We start from the raw sequence: 20128 nt of genomic DNA, 5'->3' as shown, positions 1-20128 counted from the left end.
ACACCCATCTAGTACAGGGTCGGACCCCCCTTTGCCTCCAGAACAGCCTGAATTATCCGGGGGCATTCTACATGGTGTTGGTAACGTTCTACAGGGATGTTGGTCCATGCTGATGCGATGGCATTACATAGTTGCTGCAGATTCATGCTGCGAACAGCCCGTTCCATCTCATCCCAAAGATGCTCTATTTGGTTGAGGTCTGGGGACTGCGCTGGCCACTCAAGTAAACTGAACTCACTGTCATGTTCCAGGCGATGTTTTTCCACTCCTCAGTTGCCCAGTGTTGGTGATCGCGTGCCGACTGGAGACGCTTCTTCTTTTTTTTAGCTGATAGGAATGGAACCCACTGCAATAGCCCATCCGTGACAAGGATCGACAAGTTGTGTGTTCCCGAGATGCGTTTCCGAGATGTACTGAGACATTATTTGTGTGATTGTGGCCCGCCTGTTAGCTTGCACGATTCTTGCCATTCTCCTTCGAACTCTCTCATCAACGAGCTGTTTTCGCCTACAGGACTGCCGCTGACTGGATGTTTTTTGGTTTGTCGCACCATTCTCAGTAAACCCTAGTCATTTCTATTTCTGCGCTGGTTCACCCACTGAACCAGACAGTATTAGTTAGTAGTTATTCATTCTCAGGAGCAATAAGAGTCCATCTGGGTTTATTATCAGACAACACAACTGGCTAAGCTCTTTTGGGAACATGATTGACAGCTTGATATGAATATTAACATGCATAAAACCCTAAACCCAAGTCGTCTCAAAACAAGTGACTTGTTTCCATTTAAAACACACTTAATTATCACCTTTGGTATTATGTGTTATGATTATTTCACACTACTGTAGAGGGAAGTGAGAGTTACATTGCCTTCAGAAAGTATTCATACCCCTTGACTTGTTCCATATTTTGTTGTGTTACAGCTTGAATTCAAAATTGATCCAAAAATAAGTAAATGGACAAAGTGAAAACATGTTTTGAAACATTTTTGCAAATGTATTGAAAATAAATATCTCATTTGCATAAGTATTCACACCCCTGTGCTATGACAACCCAAATTGAGCTGGCTGTCTGACCAAGCTGAGCAACCGGTATTGTGAATACTTATGTAAATGAGACATTTCTGTATTTAATTTTTAATACATTTGCAAAAATGTCTAAAAACATATTTTCACTTTGTCATTATGGGGTATTGTGTGAAGACTGGTAAAAATGATAATATATATTTAATCCATTTTGAATTCAGCCTGTAACACAACAAAATGTGGAATAAGTCAATTCATATTTTCTAAAGTCCCTGTACATCTCACTTTAACCTGGTGTCAAAACTATATGTGTTATAGGAGGGGAGAGAGAAAAACGATGCGCACAGAAATTTGAGGATATCTGTTCTCTATTAGAATGTTTCAGGTAAGGCAAGCCTCCGACGTATAAGGAAACAAAGGAACAAACAGGAGAAAGAGAGAGGAGGAGGACTGGGTCCGTTGCAGTTAGTCTGCCACATATCACAGTATCTATGCTGAAAGCATTTTGTTCTTTGAAAAATAGATCTCAAAATGTATCCTTTGTGGAGAAGACGCACACACACGCACAGCAAGAAACATGTCAACCATATAAAACAGGACAGATACATTTTGAAGCATCAGTTTGGACAGGTGAACATGGAGCTTGATACTAATTTTGTACTTTTTGATTGAAAGTTTGCTCTCTTGAATGCTGAGAGAACAAAAATAGTATCAACAGTCTTTACCATGTTAACGACCAAAGGCCCCATAGCTAAGTGTAACTTAAATTAGAGACTATACTAAAACTATATCACTGACTATAGGCTATCACGCTATACTATATGTGTGTGTGTCTAGAACTATGTATATATGCGGTTACTTACAGTTTGGAGCCTAAATATAACTTCTAACTTTTCTACAGAGGGCATGCTAAGGATATTATCTTACTTTCATCCAACTCCAAAGTGCTTAGAGCTCTTTCGACTTTCCATTTAGCTAAAACCTTAGACTTGTGCTACTGTGTCTCTTGGTGCTTTTAGGAAGTCTTTTGAAGTTACACTTTAGGCTCCCGTGGGACATGATGCTTAGAGGAGAACGATCCTCTTTTTGGTTTTGGTTGCAAATCAAAGTACGAAAGAAAGAAAGACGGGTAGGTCTGAGCAAGCACAACTCGACACACCCATCCCACCTGCGTGTCCGGAATCACACTCCTCCAGATCCTCGTCGTCGCTGGAACACTCCGCCGACGATACTATGTCATCTGTCGTCTGCTGGTGGAAGGGAGACACAGAGACACACAAGGGACAGACACACAGAGACAAAAAGAAAGAGAGAAGACATCAAAGAACATGGTGAGACTGAACAGCACATTGAGTCACGAACACACACTGTGAATCACCTAAGTTAAAGATATCTGTATGGAAGCTGTTTTGAATCAGCCGAGCGGAGAAAATCTTAACAAATTGGACAGTTCTCGATTTCCTTGTCCCAAATCTTTTATTCCGTCCATCCTCAACCCCAGGACGTGGGGGCTCACCACATTACACCATGATTCCCTAATTGATCATGCACTGGTAGAAAAATGCCGACACGCAAACAGCGAGTTGATTTATTAGGGGGCACATTATTATGTTGAGAAACATCAAAAAAGAGGCGCAGAATATGGACCCGCCAATGGTTGGACAGACTAACCTTTAGGGTAATGATATCACTTTTTTAATAGAAAACCAGGTTGTTATAGGGGAGAGGCTATTTTATCCGAGCCTTTATCTTTTTGGTTTCTGTCATGGTAGGACGCAGAGGTAATATTGAAAAGGCTGCGTTCTCTCCACAGCTTCATTAATCTGTCTTCCGTTACCTCGGTCCACGTGGTGCATGTTGTTGTTGCTTTCCTCTTCACCATCAATGGGCAAGTTTGTTTAGCATGGCCCGGTACCCCGGGTGGGTGGAGATTTCACTTAAAGACCAATAGAATAGTCTAAATTGTACAAACTCCACCCACCTGGGGCACCGGGTCATGCAAAACGAACCCACACATTGTTTTGGTCTCACATGCTGAGTGCTTCTTGGCTATTGGCAGTAGTCCTTGCCCAACCTCGTCGTGGCAGTGCTCATACTACAATATGCACGTAAAAAGAAATGACCGGGACATCCAGCAAGGGTCTGGAGAATGGAACAGCTATCATCGGTGCGTCCTTGACACGCTCAAACTACACGAGTTCCGACGTACTGATCCTAGCCCAAGTTCATAGGATTTGACCCTGATCAGGAACATTTGTCGGGAACGGCAAAAACGTGACAGATTCGTGGCAAAATGGTGTTGTATATGCCCGGCAACAATCTCCTACTACCATCCCACTCAAGGACATCTAGCCAGCCTATACTGTACGGTACGTTTTCAGAATATTCCACCCCGGGCCGAGCTTCCTACAGTATATCATCTCAAGTCAAACATCTTTCATTGTGTTTATTATTCTTTACATAGTGTTCTCTCCTCCCTCTCTGCCTACAGATTGTTTTCCTTTTAGCTTTCCTCTCCTTCCTGCTCATGTTATTTACAGCCTGCTCCTCCTCTCCTCCTTCCTCTGCAATCAATGGCCTCTCATGAAACACCCAGAGCCACAGATCAGCCTTGTCCAACTGAAACGCTGTGATTTGTGCAGCAGGGAGGGGGAATGGTCGGGGGACTGTGTGTGCATCCCAAATGGCACCCTATTCCCTATTTAGTGCACTACGTTTGACCAGGGCACATAGGGCTCTGGTCAAAATTAGTGCACTATATAGGGAATAGGGTGCCATTTGGGATGCAGGCGGATTTGAGGCGATTGCCGACCGGGTGGATTATCAGCCAACCTCCAGTATACCACAATTCAGATTTATCCCCTCGCCTCTTCTCTCGGGCCTCACCTGGGGAGGACAGAGAGGTCGTATTTCAGCATGGCGGGGAGCGGCGTTTATTAGAAGGGATCAGCAGGTAGATAAAATAAGAGGTGTCACAGAGCAGGGTTATGAAATCACAGCGCTGATTGAGTTTGCAGAGCTGGACCACCACGCTGCCTGCTAGGCTCTAAATATCATTGAGGTTGACAGACTAATGAAACGCGGCTGCTGCTGCCTTCACCTCCTCCGCCATCTCCATGATAGCTGTAGCCGCCCAGGAGAAGGCAGGCAGGCAGTTAGGCTCACCACCATGGCCCTGATATGCCGGCGAATACACACACTCCACGATTAGAGAGTCTATTTATTATAAATATATTCAGAGAGAGAGAGAGCGAGAGAGAGAGAGAAAGAGACAGAGAGGGTGATGTGGTGTGTGTGTGAGAGAGAGAGAGACTGAATTGCTGTAAAATATATAATATACAGTCCATTCGGGAAATATTCAGACCCCTTGACTTTTTCCATATTTTGTTACGTTACAGCCTTAATCTAAAGTGGATAAAAACCAGAAATACCTTATTTATGTAAGTATTCAGACCCTTTGCTATGAAACTCGAAATTGAGCTCAGGTGCATCATGTTTCCATTGATCATCCTTGAGATGTTTCTACAACTTGATTGGAGTCCACCTGTGGTAAATTCAATTGATTGAACATGATTTGGAAAGGCACACACATGTCTATATAAGGTCCCACTGTTGGCAGTGCATGTCAGAGCAAAAACCAAGCCATGAGGTCAAAGGAATTGCCCGTAGAGCTCCGAGACAGGATTGTGTCGAGGCACAGATCTGGGGAAGGGTACCAAACACATTTCTGCAGCATTGTAAGTCCCCAAGAACACAGTGGCCTTCATCATTCTTAAATGGAAGAAGTTTGGAAAGAACAAGGCTCTTCCTAGACCTGGCCACCTGGCCAAACTGAGCAATCGGGGAAGAGGGGCCTTGGTCAGGAATGTGACCAAGAACCCGATGGTCACTCTGGCAGAGGTCTAGAGTACCTCTGTGGAGATGGGAGAACCTTCCAGAAGGACAACCATCTCTGCAGCACTCCACCAATCAGGCCTTTATGGTATAGTGGCCCGACGGAAGCCACTCCTCAGTAAAAGGCACATGACAGTGGGCTTGGAGTTTGCCAAAAGGCACTCTCAGACCATTAGAAACAAGGTTCTCTGGTCTGATAAAACCCAGATTAACCTTTTTTGCCTGAATGCCAAGCGTCACGTCTGGCACCATCCCTATGGTGAAGCATGGTGGTGGCAGCATCATGCTGTGGGAATGTATTTAAGCGGCAGAGACTGGGAGACTAGTCAGCATCAAGGCAAAGATGAACGGAGCAAAGTACAGAGAGACCCTTGATGAAAACCTGCTCCAGAGCGCTCAGGACCTCAGACTGGGGTGAAGGTTCACCTTCCAACAGGACAAGGACCCTAAGCACATAGCCAAGACAACGCAGGAGTGGCTTCGGGAAAAGTCCCTGAATGTCCTTTAGTGGCCCAGCCAGAGCCCGGACTTGAACCCAATCGAACATCTCAGAAGAGACCTGAAAATAGCTGTGCAGCAACGCTCCCCATCCAACCTGACGGAGCTTGAGAGGATCTGGAGAGAAGAATGGGAGAAACTCCCCAAATACAGGTGTGCCAAGCTTGACAACTCCATTGTGTCCGACAACTCCATTGTGTCCTCCTCCCAGAGTGCTAAGAACCTTGGCGTGACCCTGGACAACACCCTGTCGTTCTCCACTAACATCAAGGCGGTGACCCGATCCTGTAGGTTCATGCTCTACAACATTCGCAGAGTACGACCCTGCCTCACACAGGAAGCGGCACAGGTCCTAATCCAGGCACTTGTCATCTCCCGTCTGGATTACTGCAACTCGCTGTTGGCTGGGCTCGCTGTTGGCTGTGCCATTAAACCCCTACAACTCATCCAGAACGCCGCAGCCCGTCTGGTGTTCAACCTTCCCAAGTTCTCTCACGTCACACCGCTCCTCCGCTCTCTCCACTGGCTTCCAGTTGAAGCTCGCATCCGCTACAAGACCATGGTGCTTGCCTACGGAGCTGTGAGGGGAACGGCACCTCCGTACCTTCAGGCTCTGATCAGTCCCAAACAAGGGCACTGCGTTCATCCACCTCTGGCCTGCTCGCCTCCCTACCTCTGAGGAAGCACAGTTCCCGCTCAGCCCAGTCAAAACTGTTCGCTGCTCTGGCACCCCAATGGTGGAACAAGCTCCCTCACGACGCCAGGACAGCGGAGTCAATCACCACCTTCCGGAGACACCTGAAACCCCACCTCTTCAAGGAATACCTAGGATAGCATAAAGTAATCCTTCTAAACCCCCCCCTTAAAAGATTTAGATGCACTATTGTAAAGTGGTTTTTCCACTGGATATCATAAGGTGAATGCACCAATTTGTAAGTCGACTTAAATGTAATGTAAATGTTGTAGTGTCATACCCAAGAAGACTCAAGGCTGTAATCACTGCAAAATGTGCTTCACCAAATTACTGAGTAAATGGTCTGAATACCTATGTAAATGTGATATTTCATTTTTATTTTATATATATATAAATTAGAAAAACGTCTAAAAAACAGTTTTTGCTTTGTCATTATGGTGTATTGTGTGTAGATTGATGAGGAAAAAAAACAATATAATCAATTTTAGAATAAGGCTGTAACCTAACAAAATGTGGAAAAAGTCAAGGGGTCTGAATACTTTCCGACGGCACTGTATATGATATGATTAGTAAGTCACATTATGTGTGTAAAAATTCTGTATATTCCTGAGAGAAGATATTGCTTGCAAGTTATTCTGATAGCAAATGCAGGAAAGGACACAGAGAGAAGAGAAGAAAACTAACTCAGACTTTAAAACAAAGGCTGTTCCACCAATCTCAGTCTCTCCCTACACATCTCAGCTCACTATCCATCCGAATCGTACAGCTGCCCTGGATACATTGTTTCAGCTGTGAGCCCAACACATTCTAGGTCTTTTGTTGCAGAAAAACCTAATCTAGCCTGTACCCCCGCACACTGACTCGGTAACGGTGCCCCCTATATATAGCCTCGTTATTGTTATTCTTATTGTGTTACTTTTTAGTATTACTTTTTACTTTAGCCTACTTGGTAAAGATTGTCTTCTTCCTGAACTGCACTGTTGGTTAAGGGCTTGTAAAGTAAGCATTTCACAGTAAAGTCTACACTTGTTGTATTTGGCGCATGTGACAAATAAAGTTTGATTTGATTTGTTTTCCCGCTTCAGCCCAAAACATCCTTATGCCTGTACCCATCTACTTGTATGTAACCCATGCTTGGCACACTGTGCACACTGAACATGTTTGAAGCCTGTGTGCCTGAGGGGGTCTCTGCCCTGAGGCTCTCACCTTTTCTCCAAATCGTCTCACAGCATAGAGATGTCGGGAGTCTAGGAACAAATGTACCACATTCTCACAGCAGAGGGAACCCATGTCTGAGTTGGAAAACAAACCCACAACAGGACAAGAGGAGATTGGCCACAGTGCGACAGGCAGTGGGGTGCGCTGTCAGGAAGTAGAGGGATGGCAAGATGGTGGGTTGATGCTTTCTGTCTGAGTCTAGAGACAAACCCACAACAGGACCATAGGAGATGTGACAGGGAGCAGGGTGTTGTGTCAGGCAGTAACAAAGCTATCATGGCTCTCAGCCTGGGGAATTTCTCTTACTGGGCTTTGTAATCTCTCTCCTCACTCTCTGACCCAACCTCACACTGAGGCCAGAATACTAGCAGAACTGAGAAAGAAAAGACTTGAGGGTTTGGGGTTCGACAAAATAAGGAAAATCTGTGTTGGTTCCTTCACTTTATACAGGCTTGATGAAAGTTCAATGTGGACAGGTTCTGAATCATGCATATCCTCTATTTTTGGAACTTAACGCAGATCAGACTTCCTGACATAGATTATATTCAAAGTCAAATCCCAATGATTTTACCTGAGATGTTTGAGATAGTCTAGGCTTCTGAAGATTTAATCCTCACCTTTACACTGACGCAAAACCAATGAACTGATGCCTGCATTATGAATCACACACCTGTCTCTTAGACGGTCAGAAACATCAATCATTTCCATGCCTGTGCATTGAAGACAGCAATAGTGTTTCCTGCCTATGTATTATGCTATAGTGTAGAATAATGATGTGCATGGCCGGCAGGACTACAGAAAGGGATTTCACAGCCGAAGGAATCCAATTCTCAGGCTAAATCTCCATAGCATAGAGTGGGATATGTTTTGGCAGCAAAGTGATTCATTTTTACTGCAATTATTCTCAACAAACTGTCTCATCTTAATTTCTGGAAGCGGGAGTGGCGTATTGTATGTGGCGTATTGTGTGTGCGTGAGCCGAAGGGGATTACAGGGTGGCGGTGCAGTGTGTGTGTGTGTGTGTGATTGGTGTGTTTCAGTGTGTGTGCTTGTGTGTCTGTGTGTCTGCGCCTGTGTACATACGTGTGTGGCCATGTGAGTTTGCGTAATGTGAATGATTCAAGGCTATCGTATATCTGACATACACCATGTAATGCGGTTACATGATCTTTCAACAACAAAGAAACAAGACAAAATCGAGACCGAGACTACAGGGCTCATTATAACAGCCGTTACCTTTAACGTGGGTATTCTAAAAGGATCCCACTGAGGTCAATACAGACAGACAGCTTCCGACAAACACGTACGCACGCACCCACCGTAAACACACACAAATTTGAACATTTTAGTCATTTAGCAGACGCTCAGGGAAGGAAGGACACACACACACGCACACACGCACACACCCTAGCCTTTCTCCTTGTGGTGCTACAAAATGGTGGACATGGGCGATTCTCCCTCCCAGTCTGTTTTTAGGGAACTAATCAGTGCTTCTAAGAGTCTCAGAATCATCATCCAGCCTTGCGCTGCAGCCACCATTATCAGGCAGAGCATATAATTACCACCGGCAACTGAAGAAATCACCAGCTAGACGCGCAATCAGGCTTGACCCTCCAAAAAAAGGTGTCCATTTTAATCACATTCAGAACAAAAAATGTTGAGCTAAAAACTAGAAAAGGCTCTTATCATATTCACTTTGAGGATGATAAATATTCAAATATTCAAATATTCACTGATGTTTCACACGTTGTTTCGCACAGTTTGGAGCATGGAATGAAAACGGTATCTCTATGGTTTGGACGGAGTATGAGAACCACGTTTAACAGTTAAGTTATTTTGTAGGCGGACAGGAGAGCACAACTTTCACGGGAACACGGGAAGTGCTTTCACAGTTTCATCCATCTCTCTCACACCTGAGGTTAGTGAGGCAGGGCCGGTGAGGCGCTGTGAGAACACCACAGCACACTACAGCTACAGCATGACACTGAGATCCTCATAGTCAAGGCCCCTGCCATTATAGTAACACAACCATAACATAATCGACCACACCTGTGCCTTTGTTAAAAACTGTAACAAAGAGAGAGAAAGAAAGAGAGAGAGAGTAAAATTACACATACATCTTTTTTCAACATAATAGCACAAGAGAGAATACACTATACTTTATTTAATTGAACTGTAGTTGAATGTGTTGGACATCCCAGAACCATTTATTTATTTACAGTTGGATATGTACCGCTCTGGGCCATCCTTTATTCCGGTGATCTGATAAGCTGGGTATAAGCCCTACTACAGCCCCAACACACTCTGCATGGTGAGACAGTAGAAAGGCAGACATGTTGTAACACTGTCATTTTTCCCTGGGTCTGTAAGAACAACACAACACATCTCTAGCTCAACAGGATCTCTGCTATAGCCCCGGGTTCTATATTCATTATAAGATGGTATAGACCTGTGTCAGAGCCTAGGGAAAGAGATGGTCAAATGTGCTCGTATGTTCATATACGGTGGCATATCACAAAGCAGGGTTTGTTACATATTACACATTACGCCTAGACTGTTATCTGAACAAATACCCTGCTCCCCTTTCTACCCAGAGGAAACAGAGGGAAAAGCCTTTGAGGTAGAAGACAACAGCATACTGTACATCTACAAGGCCACATATCATCTCAACCACCTAAACCAAATTTGCTTTATTTATAACGCAACAACAGAACTCCTATGGCGAAGATATCGTTTTTTTGGCGGGTGACAACAAAGGAAGCATGAACAAATTCTAACTCAAGCTCTCTCTTTTATAGCCTATGACCATTTCCATTGATATCATCTAGCGGAGGGAATTGTTGTCATGGAGATCAGAGTGGCCACAGTAGAGGAAGGGAGGAAAGGCAAATGTAAAACACGGAATAAGAAGCATGTTCCTATTCCCTGGGGCACGTTGTTACGGTAATCATGTAGTAATCAAAAAAAGTTTGAAACAAATCAAAATAGATTTTATATTTGAGATTCTTCAAAGTAGCCACCCTTTGCCTTGATGACTGCTTTGCACACTAATGGCATTCTCTCAACCAGCTTCATGAGGTAGTCACCTGGAATGCATTTCAATTAATAGGTGTGCCTTAAAGTTATTTTGTCAAATGTATTTTATTCTTAATGCGTTTGAGCCAATCAGTTGTGTTGTGACAAGGTAGGGGTGGTATACAGAAGATAGCCCTATTTGGTAAAAGACCAAGTCCATATTATTGCAAGAACAGCTCAAATAGGCAAAGAGAAATGACAGTCCATCATTACTTAAAGCCATGAAGGTCAGTCAATCCTGAAAATGTCAAGAACTTTGAAAGTTTCTTCAAGTGCAGTTGCAAAAACCATCAATCGCTATGATGAAACTGGCTCTCATGAGGACCAGCAGAGGAAAGGAAGACCCAGAGTTACCTCTGCTGCAGAGGATAAGTTCATTAGAGTTACCTGACTCAGCCCAAATAAATGCTTCACAGAGTTCAAGAAACAGACACATCTCAACATCAACTGTTCAGAGGAGACTGTGTGAATCAGTCCTTCATGGTCAACTTGATGTAAAGAAACCACTACTAAAGGACACCAATAAGAAAAAGAGACTTGCCTGGGCCAAGAAACACAAGCAATGGACAATAGATGGGTGGAAATCTGTCTTTTAGTCTGATGAGTCCAAATTTGAGATTTTTGGTTCCAACTGCCGTGTCTTTGTGAGACACAGAGTAGGTGAACGCATGTGTAGTTCCCACTGTGAAGCATGGAGGTGGAGGTGTGATGGTGTGGGGGTGCTTTGCTGGTAACACCGTATGTGACTTATTTAGAATTCAAGGCACACTTAACCAGCATGGCTACCACAGCTTTCTGCAGCGATACGCCATCCCATCTGGTTTGCCCTAAGTGGGACTATCATTTGTTATTCAACAGGACATTGACCCAACAACACCTCCAGGCAGTGTAAGAGCTATTTGACCAAGAATGAGAGTGATGGAGTGCTGCATCAAATGACCTGGCCTCCACAATCATCCAGATTGACTGACCTTCATGTCTTATAGTAATGATGGAATGTCGTTTCTCTTTGCTTATTTGAGCTGTTCTTGCCATAATATGGACTTGGTCTTTAACCAAATAGGGCTATCTTCTGTATACCACCCCTACCTTGTCACAACACAACTGATTGACTCAAAAACATTGAGGGAAGAAATTCCACAAATTAAGAGGTTAACTGAGCCGTGTGGCTCAGTTGGTAGAGCCGTGTGGCTCAGTTGGTAGAGCATGGTGTTTGCAACGCCAGAGTTGTGGGTTCGATTCCCACGGGGGACCAGTACGGAGAAAATAATGTATGAAATGTATGCATTCACTACTGTAAGTCGCTCTGGATAAGAGCGTCTGCTAAATGACTAAAATGTAAATGTTAATTGAAAGGCATTCAAGGTGACCTTATTAAGCTGGTTGAGAGAATGCCAAGAGTGTGCAAAGGGTGGCTAATTTTAAGAATCACAAATATTTGTTAAACACTTTTTTGGTTACTACATGATTCCATGTAGAATGTAGAAAATAGTAAAAATAAGGAAAAACCCTGGAATGAGTAGGCGTGTCCAAACCTTTGACTGGCACTGTATATTCCAGGGGTTATAAATACATCCACTTCATATACAAAAATATGTGGACACCCCTTCAAATTGGTGGATTTGTCTATTTCAGCCACACCCGTTGCTGACAGGTGTATAAAATCGAGCACACAGCCATGCAATCTCCATACATTTACATTTACATTCACGTCATTTAGCAGACGCTCTTATACAGAGCGACTTACAAATTGGTGCATTCACCTTAAGATATCCAGTGGAACAAGCACTTTACAATAGTACATCTATATCATTTTTTTGGGGGGGTTAGAAGGATTACTATATCCTATCCCAGGTATTCCTTAAAGAGGTGGGGTTTCAGGTGTCTACGGAAGGTGGTGATTGACTCCGCTGTCCTGGCGTCGTGAGGGAGCTTGTTCCACCATTGGGGTGCCAGAGCAGCGAACAGTTTTGACTGGGCTGAGTGGGAACTGTGCTTCCGCAGAGGTATTGGGGCCAGCAGGCCAGAGGAGGATGAACGCAGTGCCCTTGTTTGGGTGTAGGGCCTGATCAGAGCATAGACCAACATTGACAGTAGAATTACTTTACTGAAGAGCTCAGTGACTTTCAACGTGGCACCGTCATAGGATGCCACCTTTCCAACAAGTCAGTTCATCAAATTTCTCCCAGCAGCAATGTTCCAACATCTAGTGGCAAGCCTTCCCAGAAGAGTGGAGGCTGTTACAGCAGCAAAGTGGGGGACCAACTCCATATTAATGCCCATGATTTTGGAATGAGATGTTGAACTAGCAGATGTCCACATACTTTTGGTCATGTACCGTACGTACAGCACATTTTGTTTTACACCACAGACCCAAGGCATGACCGCCATGACAATGACCAGGAAAGCTCCCGGAAAACTGAAGCCAGGCTCCCACTCTCCCTTCCTCTCCTCTCCTCTCTACCCAGTCTCGTCTTCTTTTCCCTTTCTCCTCTCCTCTCCACTCTTCTCCTCCCCTCTCTCCTCGCCTTTCCTCTTGTCCCTCTCTCCTCTCATCTCCCCCTCTCCTTTCCTTTCCAGTACTCTTACATTGTAGTCATTCAACAGACATTATCCAGAGCGACATACAGATAGTGCATTCATTTTAAGATAGCTAGGTGAGACAACCACATATTACAGTCGTAATAAGTACATTTTTCCACAATAAAGAAGTTATCGGCAAAGTTTGTGCAAAAGTTAGTCTCCTCTCCTTCCCTCTCCTCTTCTCCACTCCACTCCTCTCCTCTCCCCTGGTCTCCTCTCCCCACCCCCCTCCTCTCCTCCACTCTCCTCCTCTTCCCTCTCTCCTCACCCCTGGTCTCCTCTCCCCGCATCGCCCCTCCTCTCCACTCTCCTCCTCTTTCCTCTCCTCTCCTCCACTCCCCTCCTCTTCCCTCTCCTCTCCTCCTCTTCCCTCTCTCCTCTACTCCTGTCTCCTCTCCTCTCCTCCACTCTCCTCCTCTTCCCTCTCTCTTCTACTCCTGTCTCCTCTCTTCTCTCCTCTCCTCTCTCCACTCTCCTCCTCTTCCCTCTCTTCTCTAGTCTCATCTCCTCTCTCCTCCACTCTCCTCCTCTTCCCTCTCTCCTCTACCTCCTGTCTCCTCTCCTCTCTCCTCTCCTCCTCCTCTTCCCTCTCTCTACTCCTGTCTCCTGTCTCCTCTCCTTTCCTCCAGATAGTCATCTCCTTGCCGGAAGCTTTCATTTCGATTGGCTCATGTCTGATCTGTGTTATCATGTCCAATCTTGGCTTTGACAGGACGACAAGGGAGAGGCTTGTATTACAAGGGGAATCGATGTCATTCAGCCATATAACTATCAATAGGCTGACACAACTATTTTCACTCTCCCCCTCGCAGATAGATGAGAGGGGATAAAGACAGGAGGAGAGGAGGGTGGGAGGTAGGGGCATGTATGTGATGGCCCATATACTGTATGCTATGGGCTGCAACGAGAGGTTCAGGAAGTGGATTCTCAATCCTCGTTACCCATGGTGATATCAAATATAAAGCACAAAAACCTACACTAACCATGAGCCTCGCCGTCTGTATCGTCCAATCACAGAGTAGATACAAGTCACGTGATCTGTTAGCGAACACGAGCCATCACGTGTTCACTAACAGATCACGTGACTTGTATCTGGTCTGTGCATGGGTTCGCTAACAGATCACGTGACTTGTATCTGCTCTGTGCATGGGTTCGCTAACAGATCACGTGACTTGTATCTGCTCTGTGCATGGGTTCGCTAACAGATCACGTGACTTGTATCTGCTCTGTGCATGGGTTCGCTAACAGATCACGTGACTTGTATCTGCTCTGTGCATGGGTTCGCTAACAGATCACGTGACTTGTATCTGCTCTGTGCATGGGTTCGCTAACAGATCACGTGACTTGTATCTGCTCTGTGCATGGGTTCGCTAACAGATCACGTGACTTGTATCTGCTCTATGATTGGACGATACAGACCGCAATGCTGTAAAGGATAAGTAGTTAGTTTGCCCCCTAACTCTGGCATGTACACAGTTTTGTTCCCTTGATTTCTTTTTCTAAAGAGTGTATTACTATATGATGCTGCTGGATGAGATCTACAATTACATGATTGCTTTTCGTTAACACAAAATACATTAGTGATTATATAGGGCTGTAATAGAATGCCGGTGCCCCGAACTATAATACCCTTACAGACGAGGTTCGTTTTCTGATGTTGACTTTGTCCCTTAATATAGTAGATGTATTACAGCTAAATGGGTTCTAAAACCAACTCTCAATCTAAAGCCGTGCCCTAAGTGATTTCCGAGATCAAATATTGATATTTCCATTGTGCCGCCCTTGGTGGGCCTTTTCTCACTTCTTTGTCATCATCTCTCTTTTGCTTCTTCTTCTTCTTCGACCTCCTGCAGTCAGCATTATATATCGCAATAAAAAAAAAAGAGAAGTAGAAAATACATTTAATTTGTTCACACTGTCGCCTTCGCATTGCAGTTTCAGTGGAATAGTTTGTGTGGAGTATTTATTTCTCTGGCCTGGCTTCTGTACACAGAGCTGAGTGCTGAGAGCACTCGAGAGCACGGTTGTTGGCTGGCAGTATCTCAGTCTACGTCCCAAATGGCACCCTACAGTATTCCCTACATAGTGCACTACTTTTGACCAAAGCCATATGGGCCCTGGTGCACTATATAGGGAATAGGGTGCCATTCAGGACAAAAGGTACAGTGCAGTCTAATTGCCCGGTGGGCCAGTAGGCAGCCCATATCAAACAGAAGTCGTTTATCTTCCTGTGGAAAAGGAAATGGTCTTTGGACCCGATCCTTAATCACTGGGCCTGCTGCTGCACAGGACAAGGTCATCAGGGAGGGGCTGACAAAACACTCAGAAAACAGGGAGAGAGGAGAGAAAGAGAGGGACAGGGGAGCGAGAGAGCGGGGGGGAGAGAGCACCAGAGAGGGACAGGGGAGCGAGAGAGCGGGGGGGAGAGAGCACCAGAGAGGGACAGGGGAGCGAGAGAGCGGGGGGAGAGAGCACCCGAGAGGGACAGGGGAGAGAGAGGAGAGAGAGACACAGGGGAGAAAGAGAGAGAGCGAGAGAGAACGAGAGAGAGAGATGGGAGAATGAGAGAGCAAGGGGGAGAGAGAGAGAGAGAGAGAGAGAGAGAGCGAGAGAGAGAGAGAGAGAGAGGTGAGGTGAGACTCATCCCATGCTGTGCAGTGTGATATGTGCTATGCAGCTAAAATTAGCGAGACATACGTTATGTTCTGTACGCTCGCAAGGTTGTTACCGTATAGGGATGTTTCAATTATATGTGTTGTTATCAACAGTGTTGAGAAGTAGGGTCTAGTTACCATGTGTGGTTTCCCATTTAAAGAGTGAAGTGAGAATAATGGAGGGGGGAAGGTAAGGGCCTGAGAGTCCTGGGTGATCAGAGGATGAGAAAAGGACAGGAGGAGAGAAGGAGAAGAGGGAAGGATGAGAAGAGGAGAGGGTAAGGGAATGGGAAGATTTTTAAAAAGGAGGATGAGAGGAATGTAGAAGAGAGGATGAGATGAAAGAATAACAAGAAGGGCAGATAGGAAAGGTGGAGGGGATTATTGGAGGGAGGATGACAGTACTAGGGCAGTAGGGGAAAGGCTCTCTGGGACATGTTCCTAGGGAGAGGAGGAGAGAGGAGAAGGGGAGGATTGGAGGGAGGATGACAGTACTAGGGCAGTAGGGGAAAGGCTCTCTGGGACATGTTCCTAGGGAGAGGAGGAGAGGAGAGAACGGGAAGAGGAGAAGGGGAGGATTGGAGGGAGGATGACAGTACTAGGGCAGTAGGGGAAAGGCTCTCTGGGACATGTTCCTAGGGAGAGGAGGAGAGAGGAGAAGGGGAGGATTGGAGGGAGGATGACAGTACTAGGGCAGTAGGGGAAAGGGCTCTCTAGGACCCAGGGAGAAGAAAGGAGGTCTTGGCTGAGTTATTCTAAGCATCTGTCAGCTATCATACTCTGGTCTCTGGTCAGGGATAATGACTCTGGAACAGGCTCACAACACTAGAACAGCTCCAGCTCCCTCAATAATACTGCAAACACAGCAAGAATACTATTTGATTGAATTGAATGGAAGGTTGTTGGGGTTGAATTCAAAAAGAGATACAGTTTGATAAGTCACCTTGTCCTGTCTTGCATTTGAATGCCTCACCAGCTTCTCTCACAAGGAAGATGTTATCACTTTAAGGCTGCGATACACAATTGATGTGCTTCGCTGTGCGTCGTTCGTTACACAGCCCACTAAGCTGAAATCTTTACTTATCACAAATTAAACAACGAGGTCCCTTCTGAGTTCAACCCTTAATGAGCACAACCCCAAATTAAGCATATTCGATTAAGTTTCTATTTAAAAAAGATGAAAGTTGAAAGCATTACAACTAATTGATGAAGAAATTGCATAAAATATACTCCAGAGCCCCCGCTGTACACGATTCCTATTCTCTTTCATGGGCTCATTGGTATTGGCTGCATCCCAAAATAGCACCCTATGTCCTATAGTGCACTACTTTTGAACAGAGCCCTATGGTCCCTGGTCAAAAGTAGTGCAGTGCATAAGGAATAGGGTGCTATTTGGGACGCATGCATTGGCTTGCAACAGGCTGTAGTGTGGTACATAATGCACTGCAACAACTCTCTATGGGCAACAATGGGAATCATCATCCTCCTTTTCCCCATTCGGAATGAACCAGAAAACAGCTGTGCTTAGCCATAACACATTTCATTACCACATCAAAGGCAACGCCACGCTATTTACATAGTGGGTATTTACGCGGTGTTATTCTCACACACACACACACACACACACACACACACACACACACACACACACACACACACACACACACTAGTCAGCTGAACTTATAGTAGGCTCTAAGGGCACGGCTGGTGAGAACATACACCGATGTGCAGGAGAGATTCATTATTCACATTAAGGCTTTACATCAACTTGGCTGTGAACAGGGCCGAGTCAAACCCTGATTTACACGTGCATGCATGCACGCTCACACACTCCAGCCCCCACCCCACCCCCGCCGTCAAACCTTGATTTACCTCGACAGAGACCGAGGGTGCTGTGAGGTAGTGGGCTTTCTGATGTCAGGAGGGAAAGAGGGCGCAAAAAGCCAGCATTCCTTCAAAGCTATTTAATTATTATGAAGGAACAGTGCTGCCAAAATGTGCATCATTTATATGTACAGTACACATGAGTCAGCGACAGTGAGTATGTTCAATTTTGCGTGAAACAACTGTTCAACCCATGCAGTCAGCTATACTGAACAAAAATATAAACGCAACATCTAAAGTGTTGGTCCCGTGTTTCATGAGCTGAAATTAAAGATCCCACAACTTTTCCGTACGCACAAAAACCGGATTTCTCTCACATTTTGTGCACACATTTGTTTACATTCCTGTTAGTGAGCATTTCTCTGTTTCCAAGACAATCCATCCACCTGACAGGTGTAGCATATCAAGAAGCTGATTAAACAGCATGATCATTACACAGGTGTACCTTGTGCTGGGGACAATAAAAGGCCATTAAAATGTGCAGTTTTGTCACACAACACAATGCCACAGATGTCTCAAGTTTTGAGGGAGCATGCAATTGGCATGCTGACTGCAGGAATGTCCACCAGAGCTGTTGCCAGAGAATTGTATGTTAATTTATCTACCATAAGCCGCCTGTAACGTTATTTTTGAGAATTTGACAGTATGTCCAACCGGCCTCACAACTGCAGACCACACCAGCCTGGGACCTCCACATCCGGCTTCCTCACCTGCGGGATCGTCTGAGACCCGGACAGCTGATGAAACTGAGGAGTATTTCTGTCTGTAATAAAGCCCTTTTGTGGGAAAAAACGTATTCTGAATGGCTGTGGTTGTGCACCTGCCCAGTCATCTAAAATCCATAGATCAGGGCCTAATTCATTTATTTCAATTGACTGGTTTCCTTATGTAAACTGTAACTCATGAAATCTTTGAAATTGTTGCATGTTGCATTTATATTTTTGTTCAGTATAGTTGTGTTGGCAGCCAGCAGCATGATGTGGGATGACCATCTACCTCCTGCTGAATCTGCTAGTGTCCTATGGTTCAGCTGAGACTAATAGTGTGTGTGTAATTGATGTGGGTGTTGTTGTGTTGTCCCATGGTGTGTAAACGCCCCGTTGTGATGGCTGACAGGACACACACTGAGGATCGGTCTCCTCTGTGAGACACACACACGGTGGATCCGTCTAGCCCAGTGAGACATGGACACATCCATTACACCCACACCCCTGGAGCTGCCTGCTTCCCTGTGTGTGTGTGTGTGTATGTGTGTATGTGTGTATGTGTGTATGTGTGTGCGTGTGCGCGCGCGTGTGTGCGTGCGTGCGTGCGTGCGTGCGTGCGTGCGTGCGTGCGTGCGTGTATGTGTGTGTGTGTGTGTGTGTGTGTGTGTGTGTGTGTGTGTGTGTGTGTGTGTGTGTGTGTGTGTGTGTGTGTGTGTGTGTGTGTGTGTGTGTGTGTGTGTGTGTGTGTGTGTGTGTGTGTGTGTGTGTGTGTGTGTGCTCCCCCCTGATTCCCCTCACTGAGAGACAAACTGGCACACAGAGACCTGGCTAGTCTAATGGGCCTCCCTCTATATAGCATCCTCTAATCCCAAACACTCACACACTCCACAGATAACCCATAAAAGTTGTATCCACACCAGACAAGACCGCCATCAGTGAGGGAACAACGTGTCTTGGCAGTGCTGGGGTGAGATGTTGTGTTAGCAGGCAAGGGAGATAGAGAGAGGAGAGACACCTCTGTTTCTCTATGTTCCGCGGTGTTCCTTTTCAAGATGTGTGTGTTTGTGTTCTTCGGTGCAGAGTCCGCTGTGTGTGTGTGAGCAGCTTGACTGGACTAATGCATGTGTGTGTGTGTGTGTTCTCTCTAACAGCCCAGGTTGACCCAGTCCTTAAGGAGCCCTACACACCAGGCAGTAAGGGATCAGGCGCCATCCATCTGCCTAACTGTAGTCTGCTAATTGGGACCAGCGAGCTTTCCCCAGCCACGGCATCCATCTCCCACAATCCAGCGGGAGGACGTGGCGAACACATAGGCCAGAATGAACACATGGATATGGTGGTTTGAGCACACACACCACGACTGCAATCTGGACCATGACACAATTACTGGGAAAACAACTGGCTGAAAACTAACGCAATTATGTCATTGAATGTGTGAGAGATCCCTACTCCCCCCTACCACAACTCCCCTGAGAGATCCCTACTCCCCTGAGAGATCCCTACTCCCCTGAGAGATCCCTACTCCCCCTACCACATCTCTCCTGAGAGATCCCTACTCCCCCTACCACAACTCTCCTGAGAGATCCCTACTCCCCCTACCACATCTCTCCTGAGAGATCCCTACTCCCCCTACCACAACTCTCCTGAGAGATCCCTACTCCCCCTACCACAACTCTCCTGAGAGATCCCTACTCCCCCTACCACAACTCTCCTGAGAGATCCCTACTCCCCCTACCACATCTCTCCTGAGAGATCCCTACTCCCCCTTACCACAACTCTCCTGAGAGATCCCTACTCCCCCCTACCACAACTCTCCTGAGAGATCCCTACTCCCCCCTACCACAACTCTCCTGAGAGATCCCTACTCCCCCCTACCACAACTCTCCTGAGAGATCCCTA

At 45.7% G+C, this 20128-nt stretch overlaps 1 protein-coding gene across 15 annotated transcripts in view; it reads right to left on the bottom strand.

Moving 5' to 3' along the window:
- The window catches only part of nrxn3b (neurexin 3b), a 416790-nt gene that overhangs the window by 13897 nt on the left and 382765 nt on the right, over nt 1-20128 (bottom strand). For 13 of the 15 annotated variants that reach the window (XM_014145028.2, XM_014145029.2, XM_014145027.2 and 10 more), the window contains one exon: nt 2191-2272. In XM_014145028.2, the coding sequence (XP_014000503.1) occupies nt 2191-2272 (82 nt within the window). The remainder of the gene's footprint in view (nt 1-2190; nt 2273-20128) is intronic. The other 2 variants (XM_014145020.2, XM_014145032.2) reach the window with 1 other exon arrangement.

Source organism: Salmo salar, chromosome ssa15, assembly GCF_905237065.1.
Source record: "Salmo salar chromosome ssa15, Ssal_v3.1, whole genome shotgun sequence".
In the NCBI taxonomy this organism is placed as follows: Eukaryota; Metazoa; Chordata; class Actinopteri; order Salmoniformes; family Salmonidae; genus Salmo; species Salmo salar.
This window is presented reverse-complemented; position numbering and strand designations above follow the sequence as displayed.